The 24,790-nt window shown below is 40.3% G+C and overlaps 1 protein-coding gene across 1 annotated transcript in view; it reads right to left on the reverse strand.

Moving 5' to 3' along the window:
- Positions 1-9,712: 9,712 nt before the first annotated feature.
- The window catches only part of PKHD1 (PKHD1 ciliary IPT domain containing fibrocystin/polyductin), a 264,433-nt gene continuing 249,355 nt past the window's right edge, over positions 9,713-24,790 (reverse strand). Inside the window, exons 62-65 of the mRNA XM_062573127.1 lie at positions 20,207-20,314; positions 16,756-16,914; positions 15,111-15,254; positions 9,713-10,068 (exon numbers count right to left, since the gene is read on the reverse strand). Of these exons, the coding sequence (XP_062429111.1) occupies positions 9,713-10,068; positions 15,111-15,254; positions 16,756-16,914; positions 20,207-20,314 (767 nt within the window). The remainder of the gene's footprint in view (positions 10,069-15,110; positions 15,255-16,755; positions 16,915-20,206; positions 20,315-24,790) is intronic.

Raw genomic sequence — 24,790 nt, forward strand, 5'->3', positions numbered from 1 at the left:
TGTGTTAGGCTGGAATCTGGATTGATACACAGAGATGAGAAGGTGTTTAATAAAATTTACATTTCATTTTCTCACTTGACACCAGTCTCCTGTCACTCACCAAATGAAGGGAATACGACAAATAACTTTTGTCAGCACCTAGACATGGAGAGACAGTCGGAGGGGGAGGCAGAGCAGGGGTGGGATATTTTTAGCATCATTTCCTTTGACTGCTGCGAAACTTGGCATATCTTGGGCACTGGCTTCATCTTTCATGTACTTTGGAAAGGAGAGGCATATCAGGAGGGAAAGCACAAATTAGTTCAATCACACCGAACCCATCCCCGAGGATGGACAAATGACCTACTGGGAAATGAATGAGGACCTACACCCAACCCAGCAGAGCATTTCAGTGCATGCTCCATGCTCAGCTTGCAGATTGCTCACATCTCTGACAAACGGTGTCGAATCGTGCTAGAATCCATCTCCCACAGTGCTGCTGCAAAAATCCTCTTCCAGCCCAACCGTTTGGCCAGGTTACCTGTTTCTACTCCTCTTCTTCCCCTACTAATCCCAAATTGAAGCTGTTGTCGTTAGTATTAAGGCCTTTCAACCCTGATTTAAGTTTCTAACTGAGGATCCAAGATCAAGATCCTAGTCGACCTCAACATAGCTCTTCACTATGTTCATAACTCATGCCCCTACATTCACAAAATTTAACTGTGGGAATCTAGGGAGAGGGAATTCTTTTGCAGAAGGATCAATTATATATTTTCCTTCTCTTCTGCCGTTGTGGGGATTTGTGCCTCACTCTTTTCCTCAGCGTTTTAACACTCAGACCTCCAAGCCCCTCAAGACTCTAGCTGGAAAACAGCTGAATGCGATGAAGAATGTGCTAGACATCTAGAAAAGTAAGATGAATTCCTTCTTTCTTGGCATGCAACAAAATTTGTAAAGCATCAGGCAGAACATTTGAAGAAGACAAACAAAAAAAGCTTTTTTTCACAAAGGGTGCTTATAACTCATTGTAACACAAGATTCACGTTAGACTTTCAGAAAAAAAAGTTTACAGAGGATAGGTCTAACCAAGCTCCACCAGGAGCAACCTCCAGCCCACAAAGTGTCTTGCCAAAGAGCAAATGCAGAGAAGGTTCATTTTGTATTTGTCTTTTTCTTGTATTCTTCCCTAGACATCCAATACTGGTAAGTCCCCTGTACAGGATGGGAAGCTAAAAGATCTCATCTGATCCAATACAGAAGCAATTCAGTGGTTTACCTTGTTTATATCCATTTTTTGCCATGACTTTTGCTCGTAACTGCAAGTTGACCTAGGTTCATCAGTAACAGGGACTATTTTTTTCTTAGCTTATAAAGTGAGGAAAAAGCTTTGAACTGAAGCATCTGGGGTAAAACTGACAGGAGTATTTTAGGAGAAAATGATACACTAACCTGGAGAGTAAAAGAGAGGAACAGAAGTTCAGAATCAGATACTCTGAGGCCATAAGGAGTTCGTGTGAAACTATACTTGTGTATCATAGTTTGCCTTATCTTGAATGAATGGATATATATGAAACTAAGGAACAATCATGCTGAAGAAAATAACCTCATTTACTTTGGATAACCACATATTTGTGTGTAACTACATCTTATTAGTGTTTTCTTCCTTTTTTGGTTCAGAAAAATGATGTTTAAAAAAAGAGTACTTTCACACATTGATGCCTTATTTTGTTCACATTGCCTTCCAGTTTTCATATATTTTTTGACAAAATTTTCATCTGAGCATAAAGCTAAGTACAGATTGGGTCGCTTTATAAAAAACTGCTAATAACAACAACCACAAAATCCTCTCAGATTTATCAGTTTGAGTGTTGTATCTGTTATTTTCTTTCCCTCCCTCTTTTTTCTTCTCTGTTCTTTCTTGGTAAGAATGTGAAAGAAAAGAGGAGAAAAAATAAAAGGAAAGGGTAGAAACCTTCCTAAATGTCCCTTATTTAAAGTAAAATTTCAGCTTTCAGTTTCAAGAAGAAAAAAAGAAAATCCAAAACAAAATAAACACCCCAAAACTCTGTGTTTTTCAATTTCCTTTCTCTGGAAAGCTCATTAACAGAAAGAAATGTTACTCCCTTCTTTTTAAAAAAAAAAAAAAATCTTAATATATTAATTTACAAATATCATGGCCAAATTCTTCATTTTCTGCGCTGCTCTATCCTTTATGCACTTCTGGGCATTCACAGGAGAACTGACTTTTTTGGAAAGGCCTTAATGAGAGGTGGTGCAGGCTGGTGGAGCTGCAGACGGTGAATGACATGGAGCTACTGGAGAGAGTCCAGCATAGGGCTACAAAGATGATCCAAGGGCTGGAGCACCTGCCCTGTGAGGAACGGCTGCGAGAGCTGGGCCTGTTCAGCATGGGGAAGAGCAGACTGAGGGGGGATCTGATCAGTGTGTACAAGTACCTGAAGGGAGGGTGTCAAGGGGACAGGGCCAAACTCTTTTCAGTCGCCCCGTGTGACAGGACAAGAGGCAATGGGCAGAAATTGAAGCACAGGAAGTTCTGCCTGACCGTGAGGGGGAATTTCTTCCCTGTGAGAGTGACGGAGCACTGGAGCAGGTTGCCCAGAGAGGTTGTGGAGTCTCCTTCTCTGGAGATCTTCAAGGTCCGCCTGGATGCAACTGTGTCTAACATGCTCTAGGTGACCCTACTTGAGCAGGGAGGTTGGACTAGATGATCTCCAGAGGTCCCTTCCAACCTTACTGATTCTGTGATTCTATGATTCTATGAATGCCAGCTATTTACTGTGGCAGGGGCAGAGGGTTCTTGTCTGAATACTAGAGTGGTCTTTTGGCACAAAAATGAGAGAAAGAAATAAGGTAAATGTACTGCTGAGAATACATTAATTCAGGGTCCGTAAAGCCATAAAGCAGCTAAAATGATTTTTTTTTATGCTAAACTAGAATTGAATTAAATCTGTTTTGCTGGACACACGCATCAGTCTTGCTCACTCAGCTTCATCTCATGATGCCTTCGTTTCTCCGCTCAACACTGGAGCTTCTTGGCAGTTGCAGGCTGCACACAGACAGGTTCAAACCAGTGAAAGTAACTATGTAGTCTACTAATGTGCCTCCTAGGTTGGCCTCATACTCCAAGAAACCTCACAGTCCTGCACTGCAACCCCAGCTGTCTTCTGTCCTGTCAGCTGGCATGTGAAATCTTGCATCTAGGGTAGCACCTACCTCCTGTCCCCACCCTTCAGAAGGAAAAGATAAGTGGCTTGATTTTACAATCTAGATATGAAGTGTGGTCTACATGACTAATAAGTTATAGTGCTTTTATATTACTAGAGAAACCCCTCTGGCAACATCATTAGCTGACATGTTCTTAAATCTTGGAGTGATCCTACTAGGTATTGGCCTTTGCTCCTGCCATCATCTCTTTGTCGATCAACAAATTGCCATCCAATATTTCTCCTATTTTTACAGGGATTTTCCTGTTGATATAAAGCTGGAATCAGTTCAAGACTTGGCAGATGCATAATGATTGCAAAAAATTAATTCTAAAAAGCCTGTGCATCTGCATAATCAGTAGGCACCCATAATTGCTCTTGTAGCTTTGCATCATAGAGTATTTCTGATCCAGCCAAGATTTTCTATCAGCTCTCCTTGTCCAGGGAAGATTTTGTTTGTGCAATTTCACTCTTAGTAAGACTACTCTTTGCAGAATCAAGACCTCAGAGAACAAGCCTTTTGACTGGACACTTGCCTCCTTTATTTGCCTCTGATGCTAAAGAAATAACTGCTATAATAAATAGGGAATGGGAGTTATATCACATAGAGATGATGAAAGGGTTTATAATCTCATTGCTGTTATTTGGTTTTTCTTTTTTTTTCTTTTTTCTTTTTTTTTTTTTTAATTTTGTCTTAGGCACACTATTCCTTCAACCCAGACTGTAATTAATTTTACTACATCACCAGTTATCTCTACTCCCTAACCAGCCTTGTCATTTTAATTTTTCACAGTCTTTCTTTTTTTCTATCCATGTGCCTGCTCCTGTATCTTCCTGAAGTCTCATCAACTCTGGCCCAAAGCCTTAGGCAAATTTTTCTGTAATGTACTCCTCTACTTCAGACATAAGAGGAAAAAATACCACTGCCACGAGGTGGGGGGGGGAGGGGGGAGAAGAAGGGAGAAGAATATTTTTGACCACAGCATTGTCTAGGAATTCAGACAGTCCTGGAGAGCTCAGTTAAAAAATTAGGGATCCTTTCAACCAGACTCTTGCTTATAATAATAAAGGAAATAAAGTGATATTGCAGATGGGACTACAGAAAAAGGTGTTGAGAAGAGCAGAAACTCCAATCTCAGTAAACTCAATAAATAATAATAATTTCAGAATTTCACTCACATTTAATGTGAGTATCAAGAAATAGTTTAGGTCTCTGAGGATGGTTCTGCAGAGACAGATACAGAGAATTTTACAGTAGTTTTGCCTGCACTTTGAAAACTTCTTTCATATTCACCATAGACAGATTAACACTTCTCTGGGCTGTCTCAGGTAAGTTTGCTGAAAGGACTTACTGTCCCACACACAGTTAGCCTGGATGTGGGCTGAGCTAACACATGAGTTTGCCCTGAAACATCTACAGGCTCTTCTGAAAAGCTCAGCTGCCCTCCTTTTATACGTCCTCCCAGAAGGTAGTCAATGACAGTGTGAAATCTCAAGGGAACCTCTTTCAGATGAATTCTTTGCAACTAGACCAGAGGTATAAGAAGCCTCAAAACTATCAAGGCCACCCACCCATCCTGTGTAATCCCCATGTCACATTATGCGGTTTTCCTCTGACTTCATCTTCTCCTTCCCTACCCTGCCCTGCCTTCACATTGACTTTTATATTTTTCACCCTCAAGAAATCTCCAGTTCCTGCAGCATCTTTCTCCACTATCTCTCCCCGTGGATCCTACCTAACTATGTGCAGTAGGCTTGCTTTCTTCTAGTAGTTTACTACTTCTCCACTGAGAATGCATCCTTTCAGGTTGGAAGTTTTTCCCATCCTGATATTATCCCAAGAAGTCCTCTATAATGCTTGCATTCCAATTTCAAGGTTTTCTTATTCATAGTTACTTATCTTAATGCCCCGACATTCTAATAGCAACTTGCCTCAAAAATCTGCTAGGTCACCTCTTAGCCTTTCTTCCTTTGAGGTGGTGAAAATTCTTCCATTTATTTTTTTCTTCTGTTATAAATTATCTCATCTTTTTCTATGCTAGCATAAACCAAAACCCAATGCAACCCAAAGTCAAGGGAGAAAATTATTCTGCTTGCCTAAAATTAAAGATCATAGTAAAGTATATATTAGAAACACGCATACATCAGAAATACAGGGAGTCAGTGAGCAGAGCACTGACTTTACGGCTGTTTAGTTTGAAAATGTATAATGTCTTCTTATCAAGGAACATTTGAGCACACAAATTTACTCATATCCTATCCGTGCAAAATTGAGAAGTGCTGCTGTCCCAGTTACAGTGGGAGGATGTTGCAGAACTCTGAAGTTCGGAGACTGAGGATCTTGAACAGGATCACCAAAAATGCTAGTCACAAAACAGTAATGGTATGCAGATGCCCCAGAAGCTATGTTAGTATTCTATCTATAGCAAAGTAAAGCTTTTGAGTTGGAGCACGAGATGGACGTTCTCCTTCTTGTCCTACCCAAGGCATCCTGGTGCAACTTGGTGCAACATACGTCTTCTCATCCCACCAGACCTTCCTTGTGATACTGGGAGGCTGTTTCCTTTGCCAATCTAGATGGAAAGGTCTTCAAAACAAGACTGGATCTGTGTCAGCCATTGAGCAATGTGATCCCATCTCAGCCAAGTGCTGTTACTATTAGTGTAAAATTAATCATTTTTAGAAGAGGTACTACCTTATTCTTGATCAGCTTCTTCAATGACAAAGTCTCAGTCACATCACCTCTCTCAGCAATCACCACAGGGACCATACGCAAGAGAGGATTCTTACTTATTTGGGCCTCACTTCACATTTTTGTTGCAATCATGCTTTATTTCACTTTCTCCCCTCATGTTTCCCATGCTCCAACACTAAAATTAATGCACCGTAGTGTTGGAAATCAAGATCAACAATGCCACAGTTAAAGATTTTTTAGTTCTGCTTATTCCATTAGAGGTCTAGACATGCAAGACATTATTTATCCTGTAAACAAAGTATGGATAAATGCAAGGATTCTGAATTAAAGGATTAATTAAACCTCTTAACTGTTTCCAATATGTCTGATATTTTTTCCAAATAGAAGGCTCCATTGTATAATTTTTGAATATCATTTACATTCAATATTATTTGCATGTTATTTACATACATCCTGACACTTGTAATTACATACTTTTTGCTTTCACAGTGCTTGGAAGTGAGAGACTCACTTGCCAGGAATAGAACTGCTAAAGGGGAGCAGAGATTAGGGGATGGAGGAAGTTTATCTGTGCAGATAGAAAAGGATGTCCTACCATGTGACAGCATCTAAAACTGGATATCAGTTATGAAGGAAAGGGAAGATGTCTGAATCATTTCATCAAAGCTAGAATTCTTTACAAGTTGTGTCTTCTCATGAATCATGAACTCTGAACCATGAGGCTTAGAGCTTAGAGCTCTACTATGTGTATTCACATTAAACAGCAGTCTGTGTTCTGCAGAAAATGCTGGAAAAGGCTCCAGGTCCATATTGTGGAACACTGTATGGCCCTTATCCTGACTGTTTTAAGCTAGAAAACCTAGCACAGTCAACCAGAATCCTGGCTCAGCATGAAATCACTTTGATTTCACTTGAAAATGACTAATAACAGGCTTGAATCTAGCTGTATGTATGTATGTATACTGCCTCATCTGGCAGTATGAGGTTCATCTAACCAGTGTATGTGTCGTCATCTGAACTAGTCATACTAGATTGCCTTCGTAGTTGATGAAGAGAAGTAGACACTTTTGGGGCATAATTCATCTCATTCTAAAGCATACATCTAAGTTAAATCAAAGACTTAACAGAGCCACTGAGTTACAAGGCAGCCTACGTTGACTACTTCTTATGCAGATATCTACAAGAAAAAGTAATGACTGAAGGTTATTGCCAACTGGTGACCCTTTAAGGTAAGTAAGATAATGCTCGGACTCCATTTCTTGGCATCACAGCTGGTGTTTAACCTTTACAGATATGCCACAGAGGCAGAACAAAAGCTATACTTTTAACAGGACCTGTTCCTCTGAAATAGGATTTACTTACATTGGCTGGGAAGTGTGGATAGGATGGTATACATGCACTTGTCCTCATGATTGTGCTTGTAATAGTGAAGTAAGCGGTTCAAGGTTGAGGGTCAAAACTGTTCTGCTGCTAGACATCCTGGTCCAACTAGCTCTCACCCACAAAATGCCGAGACAGTGAACAGCTTGTGAGCTTGTATGGGCCAGGGTAATGAGTGTATAAATGAGGTCATCCAATTTGGAAGACAATTAAGTTCTAGAGACAGGAACTGGCTGAGCCGTTAGCTCTCAGGTTAGAGGGTAGAAAGTAGCCTGTTTTATGTATTATCATAGATGCAATCTGTGTTCTGAGTAACCTCCTACATCCTGTTCACAGCATGTGGAGTAGGTTTACCCACTACTTCACTCTTCAGGGCAGGTTCAGGGTGTGCGTACCTACACATTTGGAAGTCAATAGCACCTTCTGCATGGCCAGGGTGGCAATACTTATACACAATTTGGGGATTCCTTAGGGCTTAAGCTGATGTGAACCCGCCTAAGAAGCATGGAGAAATAAGTAAGAGAAGAGACCACTTTTCAAGACATCACTTGCAGAGACATCCAGTTTTGGAGACCATTTCTTCCATCTACAACTGATAAGCTGTTTTAGATGCTTTTAAGTGGCAGGAGTCTTTCAGCTGAAGAATCTTGAACTTTTTTCAGGTTGAGGTCTCTTACCTCAGTTTTTGTTGTTGGTATGGTCAGAAATTTCATCTTCCTGCTTAAGCATGTGTTCTACAGAGGAGTACAAATTTTATCTTGTGCCACCAGGGCACCTTGCAACCAAGAATTTTATGATACAGAGAGAGTTTAATAAAGTTCCTCATCTTTCAGCTCAGTAAAGCAAAGCACAGAGGAATCTTCTGAACAACTGAAGCACATCATTATTATTATTGTCATTCATAAAAAGCAGTCTTCATAACAAGTCAGTGATTTAAAGGTATTACAAAACAGTAACATGATGGAGATCTAACTCGGCAAAACATTTTTTAATTAAAAAAATAATTAAACACAGCTTTAACTAGGATAGCCTGGAAGTGCTTGATAAAGTCACAATGAAATGGAAGGTGAATATAAGTTTGATTTTTTTCCCTCAGAAAAGTAAAAGAAAAATAAGGAACACATTGAAGTTCTTTGAATCACAAACAAAGGACAAGAGCAGAACAAACAGGAAAATTCTTATACATGTAACTATATGTATATGCACATACATACACATATTTATTGGTGTATACATATAAATGTGTGTGTGTATAAAGATACATATATGTACCTATACCCACTCACACAGAGTAATGGGCATTTATCTAGCCACTAAAACTACATCAATGCTAAAAATTAAACAGTATTAGGAAGTGGGAGTAGGAATTTGCTCATCCAGAGAAGGACGTGGGAGTGCTGGTGGATGACAAGTTGACCATGAGCCAGCAATGTGCCCTTGTGGCCAAGAAGGCCGATGGTCTGCTGGGGTGCATTGGGACGAGTGTTGCCAGCAGGTGGAGGGAGGTGATCCTGCCCCTCTGCTCAGCCCTGGTAAGGCCTCATCTCAAGTCCTGTGTCCCGTTGAGGGCTCCCCAGGACAAGAGAGACATGGAGCTACTGGAGAGAGCCCAGCGTAGGGCTACAAAGATGATCAGAGGGCTGGACCACCTGCCGTGTGAGGAACGGCTGCGAGAGCTGGGCCTGTTCAGCCTGGGGAAGAGCAGACTGAGGGGGGATCTGATCAGTGTGTACAAGTACCTGAAGGGAGGGTGTCAAGGGGACGGGGACGAACTCTTTTCAGTTGTCCCGTGTGACAGGACAAGAGGCAATGGGCAGAAATTGAAGCACAGGAAGTTCTGCCTGACCGTGAGGGGGAATTTCTTCCCTGTGAGAGTGACGGAGCACTGGACCAGGTTGCCCAGGGAGGTTGTGGAGCCTCCTTCTCTGGAGATCTTCAAGGCCCTCCTGGATGTAACCCTGCCTAACATGCTCTAGGTGACCCTGCTGAGCGGGGAGGTTGGACTAGATGATCTCCCGAGGTCCCTTCCAACCTTATTGATTCTATGATTCTATGATCTGTAGTGTTGAATCATCAGGCAAGTCTATCAATAGATTTTGATCTAAACCAGCTAGCACTCCTGCAGACAATTCTTGGAGAGAGTTTTAGAAGAATCAGAAGCCAAGGTAATTCTCAACAAGCAATCTGGATATGCCTCGAGGAGTTTAATAGTATGGACATGGTCAGAGCCTTCCTGCTGGCTTCAGAGATGGGTAACAAGTCTAGACAAAGTTTTATTTTAATGTAAGCAGCATGACAGGCTGATTTCCAGTGTTAACGTATATTTTTTTTTTTTTTAATCTGGCCATTGAGAAAAGAAAGACTCAGGTTGGCATTGACTGCAATGCAGGAGAAGCTTGCTTCCTTTGTGTCCCATCACCTCATGTCATTTCTCCTATACATCTGCTGATTCTGTGGCAATCTCCTCTCTGGCATCATTCTGAAGTTCTGGTACCCTTTCAGCCTTCTTCTTTTCCTCGTTGTGACCAGCCAAAGGCTGGGAGACATCCTTCCAGCTGGAGAGCCTTGGAACAGCCAGCTGCTGCAGGTCCAGAGAGTCGCCAGGAGAGGCTCCTCCACATGGCTGTGGGCAACTGTCATTTTTCCTAGCTGTAGAAAAGATGTCTCTATGACCTGTCTTATGTTGGACAGTGTTTGTCTTTCCATCCAGTGTTTTGGCTTCAAGGGGCTGTTGGTTCAGGTCCTTTAATTGTCCTCTAGCATCTCCCACTGTTCTGTGTTCTTCCATATCTGTAAAAGAAAAACTCGTCTGTGCTTTACAATAACTGTAAGACTCTGCCTTCATCTTTCCTTCCCTTTAATGCCTTTACTGGCTGTTAGAAACTTTAATGAAAAAGTAGTTGTTATTGGAAAAATGGTTGTTAGAAGGATCACTTTAACTGGCCCCCAATTTCAATTTGGCAAAAAGAAGCTGCTAAAATCCAATAACAATAAACTGCTTCCACAAATAAACATACAACAACCAAAAACCGAAATGGAAACAGCTGCCTTTTTCATACTGATACAAAAATAGCTCCTAAAGCATTATCCAATGGTTATCAAATGGTTCAATAAATTCTTAATAATAAAGTGTATAGAATACAGCTGTTTTATAAGCTGTTTACTGCTGAGGCTTATAGTCGTCTTCAATACTCACTACACATCTATAAATACATCAACCATCTATGAATCGAGCTATAATATAACACACAATTTTCCAGTGTTTGAAACCTACTCAACGCGGAGGCAGCAACCTGTACTGTTGTTTATGAAATGATGTTGAAAAAATGCAGAAAAAGTGAAATACATCTTATACATTTTTCATGTGGAAATGCAAAATGTTTACATCGTAATAATCCAAAGGGTTATCAAGCACCGAGGCAGAATCACTTGTAGTGTTACGACAGATGGCTTCTTGAGTTGACAGTGTGTGCTATCACTTCAGTGCAAGATTGGCAGTCTGCTTCATTTGGATGCTGAAAACATTTGTGAAATTCTTGCAGTCATCTCCTCCCACCCCAATTCCAGAAAAGAAATGAAATTATTCAAAAAAACCAAACCTTGGATACTTGCTCCAAATCCAGAACTAGTCCCAGACTATATACCACATTTGTTATTGGATGACACTGGCTTTTGCAGACCATTCATAAGCATATATTATTGTATTATATTACTGTATTAATGTACATATATTACCCTTACCACAAGTGATCCACAGAAAATGTGTTGCTACCACTACATATTACTCAGCTTTGTCTTCCAAGTTTAACCCTTAGCAGCCTGAGACCTTTTGCCCAATGGTTTTTAGAGCCCTCTGCTCAGATAAATGACAGAAGAACATTTCTACTATCCAGACCATGCCAGAGTTCACACCGCTGTGAAGAGATGAGACAGGGTCAGTCCTGACGAAGGCACGATGAAGAATCCTATCTGCTCAGTCTTTACGGTGAGGACAGTAGCAGAGGCAGCAAGAGGTCGGATAGTTTTGCAGATTCCTGATGGCAAAGCATCACGCTACAGCTATCTGCAGGCAAAGCTCCCCCTGACACCAGTGGCAACTTTGCTTGACTGAGCCTGAAGTCTGTATGGTCATTTGGAAGAGTATTTTCACAATTATTTGATTTAAGAATAAACTATTGGTGATACTGGTCTGGAAGACAGAGAATGTGGCTTTGGTGAGGTAGAGGGAACAGCTCTGCTTGCTATTTCTGTTGAGTAAATTATGCCTCACTTTCCTCTCCAAAGGATGGATCATACATGCACTAGGACTGGTTCCTTCTTCTACCTTACTTGGGGGGAACTATGTGGAAAAGGCTGACACAGCATATACTCACGGTCAACATTAACCACCTTTTTGTGTGATCTTACCCCTCCTTATGAAACTTATTCGATATAAAATATATATATATATACACTCTCCTTTTTTTTAAAAAAAAATCTCTTCCCTCTTTTCTATAATTCCTCCGTTTTGAACTTTATTTGTTGGCATCTTTTCCCCTATTTTCATTTCCTCTCTACAATTTCCATATTTCTTTAAGTCTGGGCTCACTTTTCCTGTTAAGGACTGTTGGGTTTTTTTCTGACTAGTATGCCTATAGCATTCAATTTCAGAATTGTGCCTTTTGGTAATACACTGGAAAGTTCTCAATAAATTTTCAGTAGTCACACATGTTTATGTGCATAATAGTTTCCCTCCTCATGATTGTTTTAGCATTAGATAGCTGGCTTTTTTAAAATACAAATTACATACATGACTGGCTTCAACTTCCTGCTTTTTACACATAAACAAAATGATCAGGTCATAATCCCTTATAACAGAGTTTCATGTTATTTTTTGCTATGTATTTAAGCCTGCTTCACCTTCAAAGTTGCCATCTTCTGTTGCAAAAATAGGTGTTATCAAACAAGTTTGTGTTATTCCTGGAAGAGACTAAAAGTTTATTTTTGGATATGAGCAGTTTCAAGGATGAAATATTGCCTAGACAATTGTAGGATGTAGTAGTCTATAATACCATGTTTTTCTCTATTTTTAATTAAATTGAATACACATTGTTTTCTCAATAAAACCCACATTAGCTGGATTAAGAATCAGCTAACAGCCAGCCTAGGTAGCAATTATCAATGGGAATGAACTCTGGACGGGTGGGATGAGTTGCAGTACCAGACACAACCACTAAAATCGATGCTTTTCTGTGTTTTTATCTGTGATCTGGAATTAAATCTAAAAAATTATTCTGATTAAATTTGCAAGGAGCAGGAAGAATGGCAAATTAGTAGAAGGAAAAGGAGAAGTTGTCCTGAGCAACCTAGAAAGAAAGGATGCAGACCATATCTGCAGAGTGAGGACTCTCTTCAGGAAAACAACTAATAGTGATTTCTGGGTGACTGTGGCCAAGCAGCTCAGGTTGAGCTCTAAGCAAGATACAAAAACAAAAAGGACTAATGAGATCTTTTGATGGTAGAGAGGTAGTGAGTGATGTCGGGGAGGAGACTTTACTTTTGCAACAGCACAAAGCAGACCTCCAAACCAGATATGAGTAATGCAGAGGGAAGAGAAAAGAGCCATTAGAAGGGTTCCAAGTTGCCCAGAATGGTGAGAAACTCCCAGAAAAGTGACAATTTGCCTCTAATGGACAAGCATTTTCACAGGGAGAAGCAGTATGGTATTAAAGGGATCTTCAATATAACAAATTAATCCAGTAGATTAAGCTCAAATGCTAGAAACTGAAGCTAGGAAATGTAAACTGGTACAAGATATATTTTTCAGTGCTTTCAATGCTGGAGGTGACAAACCACCAGAATAAATTGCGAAGATAAGCAACCTCCACCTTTCTGTTAACCATGCTTTAGTCAATCAAAAGTTATTTAATTCAAGTGAAAGAGAATTATGTGAAAGTGAGGAGATTTTTGTTACAGAGTGGGTCAAGTAAGATAATATCTTGATCTCTTCTCACCTGAAATATTGAATATATGCACGTGGCTTTCTTCATCCTCTCCCTCCTTAGTTATTTGTCCTGGGACAACCACCAGGGCTCCTGGCTCTATTGGACTTTGCACTGCATAAGTACTTACCAAACAGAAAAGCTTTGCCTTGCAAGACTTACTGTGACGATTAATAATAAAGACTCTGAACATTTAATTGTTTTAGAAAGGTGGGATTTCTTATGGGGCGAACAACTATAAAGCAAAAACTAAACAAAAAGACTGTAGCTTTGATTGTATCTCTGCTTCCAAAACCAACAGCACTTTAAATAGGGGGAAATCAAACATTAGACATTTCCAAGTCATATGTATTAAATTCACTTAAAATATTGTTATCCTTGTTTAGATTTGAACATATCGGGGAATCTTTTTGTCTTGCAACTATTCCTAAAAGACTTTAAGTGGCTGGATTTCCTTCTTCTGACAAAAATTTTCCCATGAATTATTTACACGATGGCTCCAATCAGCGCTCTACCTGTCAGCCTCCCCAGCCAAAATGAAAGTTCACTATGTAAAGGTGCCGAGGGAGAATGGCAGTCTCCCACTGCGAGTTTATAGACAGAACTAAGTCAGCACGCATTATGTGTCAGAGCCGACATCAGACAGAATCAGATTCTTTGATCTCAGACCTCCACAGGAAGCTTAGATCTCAGACAAATTAGATAAAAAATGAATTTATAGCAGATATGTATCCTAAGGCACACAGCTGAATGCTGTATTTTGGAGGAGTACAGCAAATATCAAAACACATAAACTGCAGAATTTCCTCTCTCCTTCTCTCTCTCTCTCTCTCTCTGCTTTTGTGATAGATGCTAATGAAGAGAAGATAAAGCTCCAACTATCTTCTTCCTGCCTCTTATGTAACCCACATGCTTTGGAAAGCAGGAGGGAAAAGTAATTCCCAATACAGGGTAAATGGATGGTTCAGCAGGGTTATCAGAATGCCCTTAGATGCGCGCTGCTGGCTGGTGAGACCAAAAAAAAAAAAAAAAAAAAAAAAAAGGAAAAGAAAAGAAACTATAGGAATATTTCATACATGCAGAGAGGGAAGCCAATGGTTTCTGCTGCCAGCTGCATGCCCCAGAGGCTGTCTGGTTTTCAGTGACCTCAGAAGAAGTTGTGCTTGATGAGCAGATGATGAAAAGACAAGTCTCGAGGAGGTGTGTGGAAGAGGGTTGTTTGTGAAAGTGACAGTAGGGGATAAAGGGGACACAAAATAGGGGAGAACTGAGCCATTTTGGGGTGCTGTCTTTGAATCACTGCACATAAATCATGGCATGAAGGTCTTGCAGAAGGAACTGCAAGTTGTGGAGGTAACAATGAGAGTGTGGAAACGAGCTCTGAGTGGCTTTACCTGCTTTCCCCACCTCTGCCATGGACTTCAGTGCAGTCATCCACAGCCTGCAGACTCATCCAGACCTTTTGAATATTGCACAAAAGCTATCTCTGCTATTACTCCGGTAGCACATGGAGATCTGGTTAAGGGAGGTCCTGTTGCTCCAGGCGTGCTGTGGGTAGAACAGGAATGCCAGTCCCTGTCCTGCTCCAAAACCACCAAGTGAAATCATGGACTCAATGAACTTAAGGATGCTTTTGCTACTGCCTTCAGTCAAGCTAGGATTTCACATAATATGTCAACAAGGAGAGAAAATACTAAGCAGACAAATATTCAGGAGGAGGTAGAAGGTCTGTTGCCCTGTTAACTGTGCCACTGATCTATACATACCTGTAGTCTGTAACAGACCTAATCCTCATCCCTTCTGATGTCAGACTATTTATAAATCTGAGTCATTCTCATTCTGCAATCTCACCTCTTGTTGCAGAAATGCCACTTTCATTCTCTCCTCGATTGCAGCAAGGCTGGATATGAGCTGAACGACGCCGTGCCAGGGTCTGGTGCGTGTTGGTACCGGCTTCTGCCTGCTGCCTTGCATTAGCCTGTTTGGTTCTCGTTTCTGCAATGAAGCAAATGGTTGTATCACTCTCAATCCATCCTTGGCTCAGCACCAACTACTGCTTTAAGCAACAATAAATTGCTGGTGAATTACCAGGTAACTTAGCACGTGTTACTTCTGTCCAAAAGGAGAAAGACTTATTTTACGATTATATCATTATATCATCTTATATTTTACCACTAGAGATCCCATCTATTCTCTCAAAAGTAAAATCTTTCCTTGTATTCTCATCATATTCACTAATGTAAGGTCAATATATCAACCTTATCGCAGCTAGTATTCATGCTGCAGTTTAGTAGGGCTCTTTGGCCTGGACTTGCAAAGTTCTTCGGAAGACCAGGTCTAGTGAAACTTGTGAGAAGGTAGGCCTTGAAACTAGTGGGAGATCAATCTAAAATGCTTTATTAACTGGGATGTGCGCTGGCTCCTTCAGTATGGGTTAACTGTACCCATACCGGGCTAGTCCTCAACATATCTGGAAGACCATGTTGGTGGTGGTTTCGGACCTATCCAGAAGTTTAGGGTGGTAATTTAGGTATCAATCCACAGAGTAGTTATCACCATGTCATTTGACCTTCAGTTTTTTTCTTACACAAAGAGCTTTACACCTTCCATGTTGTATAAACTTCCTTTAGGTAGCTGTGTTTGTTTTTAAGGTCAGTGTTGAAAAATGAACAAACAAACCAAAGAACAAACAAACAAACAAAAAAAATCCTTGAGTTAAGTTAGAAGCAGTGTGGATTTGTCTGAGGGAAGAACTCCACAGAAGCTGCAGCCCTCTAATCACTGCTTTGATATAAATGATGTCTATGATGTAGTATGGGATGTCAGCATGGTTACACAGCCGCCTCTCTTGCGTTCACATTGCTGTTGTGTCTACTTCCTGGTCATCACTTCAACTTCACAGCAGCTTCACCACAGCAATATATTGCTATGTTATCTATTATCATGAAAATGCAGTGGCTGAAAGGATAATCCTGGCACTTGAAATCACGGTGAGCATTTCCTTTGTTTCTCAGTTCCCTAACTGCACAATAAAAATCAGATTTTCTGCACTTTTCAAACACATCTCAAACTTTTTGCAGCAAGGACTCAGGCATCTGTTATAGGCACATAACAATATAACCCTAAACCATGTTGCTTATTATCCAACTCCACAGAGCTTTCTCTGAGTGCTGCGATCTACCTGAACAATTTGCAGAAGATAAATTAAGATGGAAGAAAATGATGAGGCAACCAGAGGAAATAAGTGAAAGAGTCATGAGACCAGTAGCCCAGGAGATATATAACTAGACAGACTGATTATGAGTCTTATCCAAAGCCAACAGAAATTAGGAAAAAGGAAAAAAATATCAAGCTATTTTTGGAATACTTAGGAATGGTGTTAAAAACTCTGCTTTGCCTTTGTTAATAAATTCTATTGTGGCCACGCTGCAGATCAGATAAATGAAAGAGATTTATACTCTGTAAGTGTAAATTTTTGTGGGCATTTCCAACTTACGGTTGCTTTTGCTTTTCTTGAGACAGCAGAATGCAAAAAGACCAAGGATGAGTGCAGATGCTGCTGAACTCAGCATAACAACAAGGATCATGCCGGACTTCTCTCCCAGGGGGACAGAAAAGGTGGTAAATGGCTGAGACAGCACAGTAAACTTGGCCCCTGAGGATTAAAAGCAGCAAGAGTTTATTACAAAAGTGAGGACACTGGTTTCATAGTGAAAACAGCAGGTTGTAGCCTTTTAACAATGATATTGCTATTAAAAGTGCATGCTGGAACAGTCCAAAAGTAAAGTCTGTCTCCTTATCCAACACTAGCCAACACTATTTATTTAGGATGGAGTATCAGAAGGCAGCAAGCATGCAACCAGACTTCCCCAGTTTAAGTTCCCAGCCTCCAGTGCCTCCTGAAGTAGAGGCGGTCTCTTTGAATGTGATAATCCTTAATCAAAATTTCTTCCATGAGTTTCTCCAAGTGACTACCAAACCCAGAAAATACATTCACAAAGCATCCGTGTTTAAGGCCAAACAAGCCAGGCCCGGGCGGAACACGTGCACAGTCTGCCTAACAAGGATGTGGAAGAGCTCACCAACGTGCCACCTAGCACATCGCCTGCCTCGTTCTCAGCCCTAATCCCCCAATTCTTATCACTTCGATGGACATGTATTCCTTTTACCTGTTTGATTTATACTTTTAATACAAAATTGAAAGCCTTCTTTTCACTTATTCTCGAAAATCAGAAACGCTGTCAGACAGAGACATGGAGACTGGGGTAAGTAGCTGTGAGTTGTTTTATCTGAAACTGATTAGATTTGTGTCAGTATTGTCCACCTGAACACGGAGCTTCATCAGAACAATGTGGGAAGCATGTTCCAGCTGGGAAAAATTTACCTGCAGATTACACACATATGAACTTCATCTGAGAGGAGATAAGTAATCTCACGGGTATCAAGGACTCTGCACAGACAGGTGCTTAAAGGTTGCATTTTACACTATTCTAATAGTTTGTGATTAGACTGCTGTTGGTTTAAATGGAAAGTGGATGGATCAATCCTCCTGGGATATCTGTCAGTTAAGTGAGTAATAATCCAGAATAAGGAGTAAGACTGTGCAGCAATGAGGTGAAGAGCCCAGTCTCCCCAGGAACTACCACTGAAGAATTTGGGATCATTGCATCATAACATCAGCAGCATCTTCTGAGCTTTCTCCAAATCGCAAGAGAATAAATAACTATGTGAAGGTACACACAGAAAGTTAATCATGAAAATGCATCCCAAGCATCTATTATTTAATTGTTTAATTTTTGTTTGTTTATCTTAAATGATAAGTAAATATTTTCTGTAAGAGTCTGGCAGTGTAATATACTGTCTCCAATATGGCTCCCAATTACAAACAAGCAGTAGAAATTCCTTTTCTGGTATGTAATTTTATGATGGGAAGTAAAACTATAAATTTTCTGATTTACAAAGACAATGTCTACACAGATGGATCAGCTGTCTGCATTGCTATGTGTAAACATCTCTGTGCAACAGTTTGACTAGTTAAGTGTTTAATGAAAGGGATCTGTAGCTGATCAGAGGAAAGGAGCTATTTTGACTCCCCTGAAATATCTTTCAAAAACCATTTCATTATACTGTACTTCCCACTGAAGAGGCTGATCCTTAAGGTGCTGACTTTCCATCTGCACTCACTGAAGTGTCGTCAATGTGGCTGTTAAGGTCAACATATACCTCTTTAAAGGTCTACTTCCAAGTATCCCCTGTGCCACAATTCTCCCTTTGTAAAGCCATGGAAAACATTGTATTGATTAGCCACTCTTGACTTGGAAGAAGAAAGATAGAAAGATTTCTCATTCAAAAAAAAAAAAAAAAGAAAAAAGAAAAAAAAACTTGATTTGCATTTAATCCCAGCATGGGAAGGGATTTCTTGGGTCATAAATCCTATCCTATGCTATTATATGTACCATGTTATACAATACCCTCCACAGGCTTATCAAGTTCCATCCAAAAGTAGTTTGATTATCTTCCTTCACTATTCCAAACTATTAACATAGGCTGTTCAGAAGCATAAGACTCTAAATGTTAGTAGTCTTCTGTTATTTTTCAGCCCCAAATCACTCCTGGCCATTTTTTTCTCTGCACTGTAATTTTAAATTTTTCATCATCTTTTTTCTGTTTAACCACTTCCAGCTCTCAACTATTTATCTCTCTGATGTATTTGTCCTCTCTCAGGCTTGGTGGTTTTTCTTTTTTGTTTGTTTGTTTGTTTTTTTTCCCCTAGTTGAAATAAGCCAAACTATCTTGGAGTTTTCTTCTAAAAAGAACCATTCCTTCCTCCGTTTACAGGTTCTTCTCTGTACCTGCTCTAATTTGAGATGATCTCTGAACACAGGTAGACAAAATTATGCTAGTACTCCAAAGGAGTACTCATTAGGACAGTATCTATACTTCCTAGTCTTCTTTCCAGCTGATGGATTCCAGGTTATATAAATAATACCAGCATTAGGACCTTACATATGGTGGTACATCTTCTATATCTTAATTTGTCTTTGGACTACCTGCTGGTGCCTCTCAGAGAGCTTGTTCTTGCTCTTCCATTGATACATCCCAGCACTCATTCTAAGACACACACACACACAAAAAAGAGTGCTTTGAACCTTATATACATTTAGGGCCAGATTTGCAAATAAATTTAGGCCCCAAAACAGTTAGATGAGTGTTTATCTCTAAGATTTTAGAAGACAGAGTTTGAGTGCTGCCTTGTCTCCAAGGTGCCAACGTTCCTCTCAGCTGGTACTTTTAAGGAGGAATAAGCACACCTGCCACTTCATCATTAACAGGTTGACTCTTGCACAGGTGCACAGTTAGGGAGGTCCCAACAGCACATCTGTAAACCTGCAGGGATAGTCCTACAGAGCTCAAATGTCCGTATGACCCAAAGCGTGTCACACCTGGAAAGACAGCCAGGGGCAGACGAATGGTAGATGAAAGGCAGTACAGAAGAGCAATGGGAGCACAAATGAGGGACACCTACTGAACACAGAAACATAACAAACCAAACCAAAACAAAAAATGCAGGGAATGGTAGAATTTAATTTATGGGGGAAAAAATTGCTCCAGTTGCTAATGTGGCCTAAATACCTAATTCCTGAGGGGGGCTCATAGCTAGGGAATGCAGGAAGAAAGAGGCACCTTTCCTTGGCAACACATCTCTGTTCCAACCCCTCTTAATTTTTAGGATCTTGAATTAATGGCACAAGAATCACCCAGCTCACTGATTGCCTAGATGATGCCAGCATGGATATGGAACAAAAGTCAGGCAATGTAGAGGTTTGGCGTGGCTCCATTCATTCAAGCAAAGCTTAGCTCGCTATATAAATCAGACCACAAAATGTCTGTCTCCTGTAGGGTTTTGTGTTCGGCTAGTAAATAAAGTGCAGAAAAAAAGAGCCTACCTGGAGGTGACGTGACAGTGAATACGAGGTTCCAGTTTGTGCCTGCGCTGGAGACAGCCAGATTGGTAAAGCTTGCACATCCATCTATGACCTGTACTTTGGTGAGCCCTACAGAGTAATCAAAAATAATAATAATAATAATTAACAGCTTCCAGATAAGCATGACCCTAATCACACTCCTAAACTCACAAAAAAATGAACAGGTTAGGACAATCTTTGTGACTTTAATGGGACTTGGGAAGGCCTGAATCCAATGTCCATCCTAATTGCAAACTTTCTGTCTGATCCCAGAAATTTCACTGGGGCCAGGTCTTCAGAGGTACTTGCGTATCAAATTCATGATGAAATGGAGATCTAAGTTTCTTAACATTGGTTCTCCAAGTTCTTTGTGAAATGGGATTTATTGTACCTATCTGTATCACAGGGATGTAACATGAATAAAGACATTAAGGTGATCAGGCAGAGTTAATAGGAACTATGCAGATGCTTTAGAAAGTTCCCAGTACTCATTTTCTGATTTAGCTCATGTCTTGTGTGACAAAGAATGTCACCAGGGAAACAAAAAATGCTTCAGAGAATGTTAGTGAGATACTTAATATTTTCTGTATTGAAGGAATGGTCTTTAAAAGCCAGCTACAGCAGCTAAAGGAAAAATGATGACTACTTTAACCCCTTTCCGATTTGCAAATGTTTCACCTCATCCTTTGGGCATATCACCTCCTGTCCTATTACTAAATCACTTTGAACTGTTCTCCATCCCTGTTAGAAGCTATGAAAGGGATCTGGTCATGAAAAATGTCTGTGGTGATTACCCTGTGATCATACAGAAGGGATGTTATCTCAGCTAGAAACATGACTGGGAATTCTCCATAGAGAACATTAAAATGAAATCTGAGACCTGGATCCTCCATCACTTTATCTCTTCTTCTGAGCTATTAGGAAACACACTCTGACCCATCATTTACCCTAATTTTATTTTTATTTATTTATTTTAGCAGGCTCTTTCTAAAATCTGTAATTGATTTTACAACTGGATCTCTGTTTTACTGTGTGCATCTTTGACCACCAGCCAAGTCTTAGTCTTTGAGTAATCCTGACCAGGTCTGTGCTTCATTCAGGCTCTTGCAATGAAAGAGGCAAAATCCTAAAGATTGACAAACTTTCCAAGTGTTGGTTCAGGTGGTGGTAAAAAGTCAGTACTTCCTTGGAAGCTAGACTCCATCCAGTGATCACAAACACAGACTCTCTTGCTTGCTCAAAGACAACAAGGAATAACTGTTTTCTTTAAGAAGCAGGTGTCTTGGCAGTTAAGCAACACAAGTGAAGGTGCATAAAGTTTGAATGTGAAGAGGACATTGATACTCTTCCACTCTCATACTCAGGATATTGAGCAAACTAGAGAAATAACAGACGTGTTTGTGAGACACCTTTAGCCACAAATGCATGGGACTGTTTAGGAGGTGTGGACAGGGCTTTTCGTAGCAGGTCAGATTGCAAGATCTTCTATATGAATGCTTATCTTCTTATGCCAATCATCCTCTTCTCAGAAGTGTCTATGGCACCAAACTCAGGATGAGCTGGATTTTCCTTGTTGTACCTTTATTAGTGATTCTATCTGCATAAAATTGTGAAAGATCAGGGGTATTAGATGTGAATATTTGGAAGATTTTTACATGTCAGCTACAGTATAAAGATTTGTAAGGAAAGGTACAACATTCCTGCACTTCTCTGGGCCTCAGAGTAAAACCCTTCTCCTACTAGCCATATACTTCAGCAGCGATCATCGAACACTTTGGGCTGATCCAAACTTTATGCTAGAAGGGCAGGGGAAAAGCACTGAGCTGGACCTGGGAGCACAGGGCAAATGCAAGGCTTTTGCTTCACTGCTGCCTACAAGCTGGGAGAGAAGCCTCCAGAGGTAACCTGCAGTCGTTACCCTAGCACTACACTCTTCCACTTTGATCTGTATCCTCATGAAAAAGGGAGGTAAAATGCAGGATCTTCTGCTCTCTTTAGACTGTTAGACATTTAACAGAGCATGAAAACATTTCTATATGTGGAGTAATCCAAGGCACATAATTTCTATCACTCCTGCCTCAGTTTCTCTCCCACGTTGTGTGCCTACACTTATAGGACAAGAACTGATCAGTGCCAGGATCTTTTCTTTGGCGCTGAGGTGACTTGTATACTCTGGCCCTAAGTTCTGCTCATAAATTCTTGTAGCCTCCTAACAGCAGTGCTGCATGCAGGCTGCCTATTGAGAACTGCTCATTGCCGTGTTGTCTTCAGAGCCATGCCCAGAAATTGTTGGAGAAAAGTCTAGCTGTCCTGGGCCAAAAGCATACTACGTTTTAATAGTCTAATCATAGAGATAAAACAAAGTTACAGTTCCCTTGTCCCTGACTTGGTACTGTTTAATTTACTAATATCCCAGTTATTTTTGACTACTTCTATCTTTCTCTATGTGCGTACAGCATCTAGCACAATAAACTCCCAAATTCATCATGGGTCTCCAGGTATGCATTATATGATATGATGTATAAATAGGCAGTAATTTATACTGTGAAAAGACTTGCTGAAGACATGGGAGTCTAGATTTCTCTAATTGCTCCATTCTGATCCTGGCTCATCCATTTATGTGCTGAACATATGACCCCATTCTGATCCTGGCTCATCCATTCATGTACTGAACATATGACCCTCTCCACAACAATATTTGCATTGACTACCAAGAGTTTACTTGGCTCTGACGCTCACTGTAACACCACTTTTATGGAGGGTCTTGTCAGCTGTGTTCAAATATTTATAGTTGTCATTTCTAGTCTATGATGAAGCCTGCAGTACTGTACTGTACTTCTCAACAGAGACTATCTCAGCTTTCGGGCACATATGCTTCAGATCTCAGAATATTATAGATATATATGGGAATCTTCACAAAGATCTCTCAGGCAAGCTGGTATTTAACACAGAAGCGAGCTAATTTGGAGCTAAACTACTTTCCATGAGGCAGTTTGGCTGCTGTCAGATGAAGCAGCCTCACTATGCTAGACAGGACGCATTTCGATTAAATGCTGCTTTCATATGCTTCAAGAGATGAGTGCAATAAGGACGTTTGTCAAAGGAAAAACTGCAGCAAACTATTACATGCAGAACATCTGTACAATGTGGTTCATTCTTTGCTGGAGTTTATAGACTATTAATTTGATGTATGTATCTTTTAAAGAATGTGAAGTGCATTTCTCTCCTGTGACTTTTCTTTCTTCTTTCTTTTTTTTCTCTCTCTCTCTCCATCCTTCCTCCCTCTCTCTCCCCTTCACTCTGTCCACTTTCTTCCTTCCCCTCTCTCTCTCTGCTTTCCTTTCTTCCTTCTTTCCTTTACTTTTCTATCCACTAGGATTGAAAAACAGTTGAAACGTCACCATTAGGGCACTCTGTTCTATTCATGGCAGAAAACTAGTTGCATAGTTCCTGTGCAATTACTGTAGGAGAAACGTCTGACCAACAAACTCTGTCTCAAAGTATTTCTGTGGGTCACTTTTAACCCGTAAAAATGCAATTGGCTTGAAATTTGTAGTGCCAAGCAGAGGATCTGGCCTTTTAACAGATCTTAAAATCAGTTTGCATTTCGTGGTCACCTAAATTATCATCTCCTATATGATAAAGAGATGTGGCCTTTATCTCTTATATGATAAAGGCCACAGGATTTTCCCAGCTGATCACAATAGCTGGTCCAGCAACCCGTCACTCACCTAGAAGCACATTTCTAAGCATATGAGAATGCACCAAAAAAAAACCCAAAAAGACCGGAACGATTTTCTAACCTGTAAACCTAGAATGGCAACGGTGCAGGAAGAATTTACAGTTAACAGAAGCATAAGCTAAAAGGATGAAAACTCCTAATCCTAATTTGCCTTCCCCAAATGTTAGCTTTTCAAGCCAAATTTAATACACAAATGACCTTACTGTAAATAAAATACTTTACCTATAATAAGAAATCTAACTTTTCCCTGGGAGCCCTGTTTGCTGACTTTTAAAGACCTGAACAAGGGAAATTGGGATGCTTTGTTTATAATCAAGTTCATTTCCACTTTCCAGTTTACAAGTGTATGATCATCCTCAGGTTTTCAGCCCAGCACTGTGCTTAAGAAACGATCTATATATAAGCATGTGCATAGTCTCAATAACCTCAAGGGAAATACTCACATGCTTAGAGTTAATCACGAGTTCAGGTCTTTTGATAAATGAGGACCAGAAGGGAAGCATTTAAATCCCTCATGAAAAACATTTTCACATTGAAGTATGCTAATTAAAAACAATAGGCAGTTATTTCTGTCTGTACTTGGCCAGATCATTTGCTGGGACAAACAGATTGTCATTGACTTTAAGGAAATTACACCAATTAACATGAGCTGGAAATCAGATATTAGGATTTCTAATCCTCTCTTCTTTGCCTTTTTGATCTAAGATACACATTCTCACGAAGAACTACTGGATATAGTCCCTTCGTCTGTCAGAGCATGGAAGAACCTTGTATAAACTTCTGTTTTGCTGGCACATGACCAGGCAGTTCACCAAACTCCTTCT

The sequence above is a fragment of the Rhea pennata genome, chromosome 3, assembly GCF_028389875.1.
Source record: "Rhea pennata isolate bPtePen1 chromosome 3, bPtePen1.pri, whole genome shotgun sequence".
NCBI classification, from domain to species: Eukaryota; Metazoa; Chordata; class Aves; order Rheiformes; family Rheidae; genus Rhea; species Rhea pennata.